The sequence below is a fragment of the Quercus suber genome, unplaced genomic scaffold (genome assembly GCF_002906115.3).
Source record: "Quercus suber isolate HL8 unplaced genomic scaffold, Cork oak 2.0 scaffold_166, whole genome shotgun sequence".
In the NCBI taxonomy this organism is placed as follows: Eukaryota; Viridiplantae; Streptophyta; class Magnoliopsida; order Fagales; family Fagaceae; genus Quercus; species Quercus suber.
In genome coordinates this window covers 478,731-481,426 of record NW_027069627.1, presented here as the reverse complement: position 1 = coordinate 481,426, position 2,696 = coordinate 478,731, and the positions used below count along the sequence as shown (strand labels likewise).

Genomic DNA, 2,696 nt, shown 5'->3' with positions numbered 1-2,696 from the left:
GCTAAACTCGATCCACATTATCTGACCCGTTGGGCTTATGTATGATCTCATTATTAGAAGCCCAACTCGTCTTTTATCTCCCTCCTACTCTACTTTCCCGAGAGGGATTTAGATGGGCTGAGCTTTCAATGTCTTATTTTTCAATATCTCCCTCATACAAAAATACAATTTTTCGTTGTCGCTTACAAGTTACAAGAGGAGGGAAGAATTTGCATTTAAAAATTGAGACAAACGAGGCAAGGCTCACGTTAAGCATAATTATAAGTAAAGAATGATTCATAATATTTTCCAACAAGGCTCTTAAACATATATATATATATATTTTATTTTATTTAATTTTTAAACGTGCACGAATATAATATTTATCATTTTGGAGCTGCATATTATACTCAAGTTTTATAATTAACATGCTTTAATTACATTCACATCCAAGGAACGATGTCGTTCATTTAAAGAAATCTTGAAATTGACAACCTTAATCATGGTCGGACACCATTCCCGTAGGCTTTGAGGTTTACATCGAAGAAAGCAAACATTCATGCATCTATTCTATTCCCAGTAGTATTAAATTGATATCAAAAGTCTCAGTAGTATTAAATTGATATCAAAAGTCTTTCTTCTAGCTCATTAGGTTCAAATCCTCGTCCGCACTTGTTATAAGATAGAATCAAATCAAATCAAAATCGTTACTTGAAATGAATAGAAACAGAATCCACTCCAAATCTGTGTGTCGCAGATAGAATTCACACATCACAGATGCTTACCAAGATTTTATGCTCAAACGATGTGGATCAACAAGTGTATTATTTCTTAGTGAATTTCAAAACAGATCCAGATTTTCATCATGTTTAGAAATATCTTCACATTAGTTTTACTTTTTAGCAATGCCTCTTGAAAATGTTTATGAAGAATTAATGATAGCTTTAGGCAAGATGCAATTTTTAAGTGCGCTTAAGCAACTAACAACTATATGGCACATCTGAAACTAGTTAAAAGAATTACATGGAGAAAGTCACTGAACATAAACAAAAACAACAAATAATACACAGCAAAAGAGTCAAAAAAGTCTAGTTCTTTTTCTAAGTTTCATACCCCAATTTACTCTCAACACTAGCAAATAAAGCCCTAAACCACAGTTTCCATTCAAAAAAAAAAAAGGAAAATGTAAAAGAAAAAAGAAGAAGAAAATAGCAGTTTATTTGAGACCATTTCCAGGGGTAGAAATTGCCAAATCAGGCCATGAAAAGCAATCTCCACCGACAAACCCAGACTCTCCATTCTCAAACTGCCACGTGTTCCCCATTCCTGTTGCACCAGCATTTCCTCCGCCACCACCACCAGCAACACCACCATCAGCCACACCTGGAAAAGGCCAGACCGCTCTCCCAAGCCCAAAGCCCATTTCTTCAAATCCTGTCCCAAGTCCAAGCCCAAACCCACCCAAAGCCAAGAACCCAGGTCCCTGAGTATTCAACAGAGAAGTAAAAGTCCCACAAACATTCACATTACCCTTATCAGACCCACCACCATTACCACCAAGACCAAACTGTACGGACGAGCCGTGGTTAGACCCAAGAGGGACCAAGACTGGGGTTGCAGACAATGGGTCTTGAGAAGAAGTAGAGGACATGGTGTGAGAAGTGGTGCGAGAGCGCTTAGCGTTTTTGCGGGACCCACCGCCGACTGGGATGTCGCGGAGGGTGCCACCGTGAGTCCAGTAGCGACGGCAGGACTTGCAGAAGTGGCGAGGCTGAGAGAAGTTGTAGTTGTTGTAGTAGCAGAACTTGGTGTTGGTGGAGTCACAGCGTGGACATGGAAGTTGCTCTTGCTCTGCTGGTGGAGCTCCCGAGTTTTGGGGCTTGTTTTGTCTGCGTTGCTCGCTTGAGTCCGAAGGCATTTGTTGGGTTTTTGGTTCTGAGTGTTGCAAAAAGATTGAAACTTTTTTTTTAAGTATTGAGAGTTAGGGAGAGTGTGAATGATGAAGCAGAAAAAGTAGAAGAAGAAGAAGAAGATGACTAGGAAGGAAGTTAATTTTGGTGTCCTTGTGGAGTGGGTGAAGGGGGGGTTTTATTATGGAGAGAGAGTGTGAAGGAATATGAGAGTGTGCTGCAGCAAACAGAGACATAATTTGAGGCTTATATCATATGAGCCAGAGTGAACAGCTTTTACAGAGTTCTGTTAAGCACGACAATTTCAGTCGGCTCCAGAAGGTGGGGTTCAGTTTTGGGTCGGCTACACTACACAGCTACGAGTGCGGCTTGTGTGTTCAACTTCAACCGAGCCTTTATTATTCCTCTCTGTTCATTAATAGCTTTGTTTTTTTCTTACTCTTTGTTTTTTTTTCATTCTTCTTTGTTTGGTATAATGGTAGGAGTAGGAAAGCGATGTAGTATTAATTAAGTGGCTGCATCAATTAAATACAGTGCCCTTTCTTATCATGCACAAATCAATTATGGACCAGTAACTTTTGAGACTAAAAAACAACCAAAAAAAAAAAAAAACAAACAAACAAAACCTTATTTTTATTTATTTTATTATTATTTTTCTTCTTCTTCTACGCAGGATCTTTGTATTACTTGTGCAGTACAACAGTATTTAAGAAGAGAGAGACGAATTGTATGTTGAATTCTATTTGGCTACATGCAATAGGACAAAGCATCATTGTACCCGTATAATTTTTCCAAGGTTTAATTTAT

The 2,696-nt window shown here is 38.5% G+C and overlaps 1 protein-coding gene across 1 annotated transcript; it reads right to left on the bottom strand.

Annotated features, from left to right (window-relative positions):
• Positions 1-1,003: 1,003 nt before the first annotated feature.
• On the bottom strand, positions 1,004-2,195 carry LOC112038043 (dof zinc finger protein DOF3.4). Its single transcript, XM_024070851.2, has one exon. It carries the CDS (start codon positions 1,895-1,897, stop codon positions 1,196-1,198), a length of 702 nt encoding a protein of 233 aa, XP_023926619.1. The 5' UTR covers positions 1,898-2,195; the 3' UTR covers positions 1,004-1,195.
• Positions 2,196-2,696: the final 501 nt, after the last annotated feature.

Bases quoted from the DNA above. Each gene is read 5' to 3' on its own strand.
- LOC112038043 (XM_024070851.2), bottom strand. From the start codon at position 1,897: ATGCCTTCGGACTCAAGCGAGCAACGCAGACAAAACAAGCCCCAAAAC.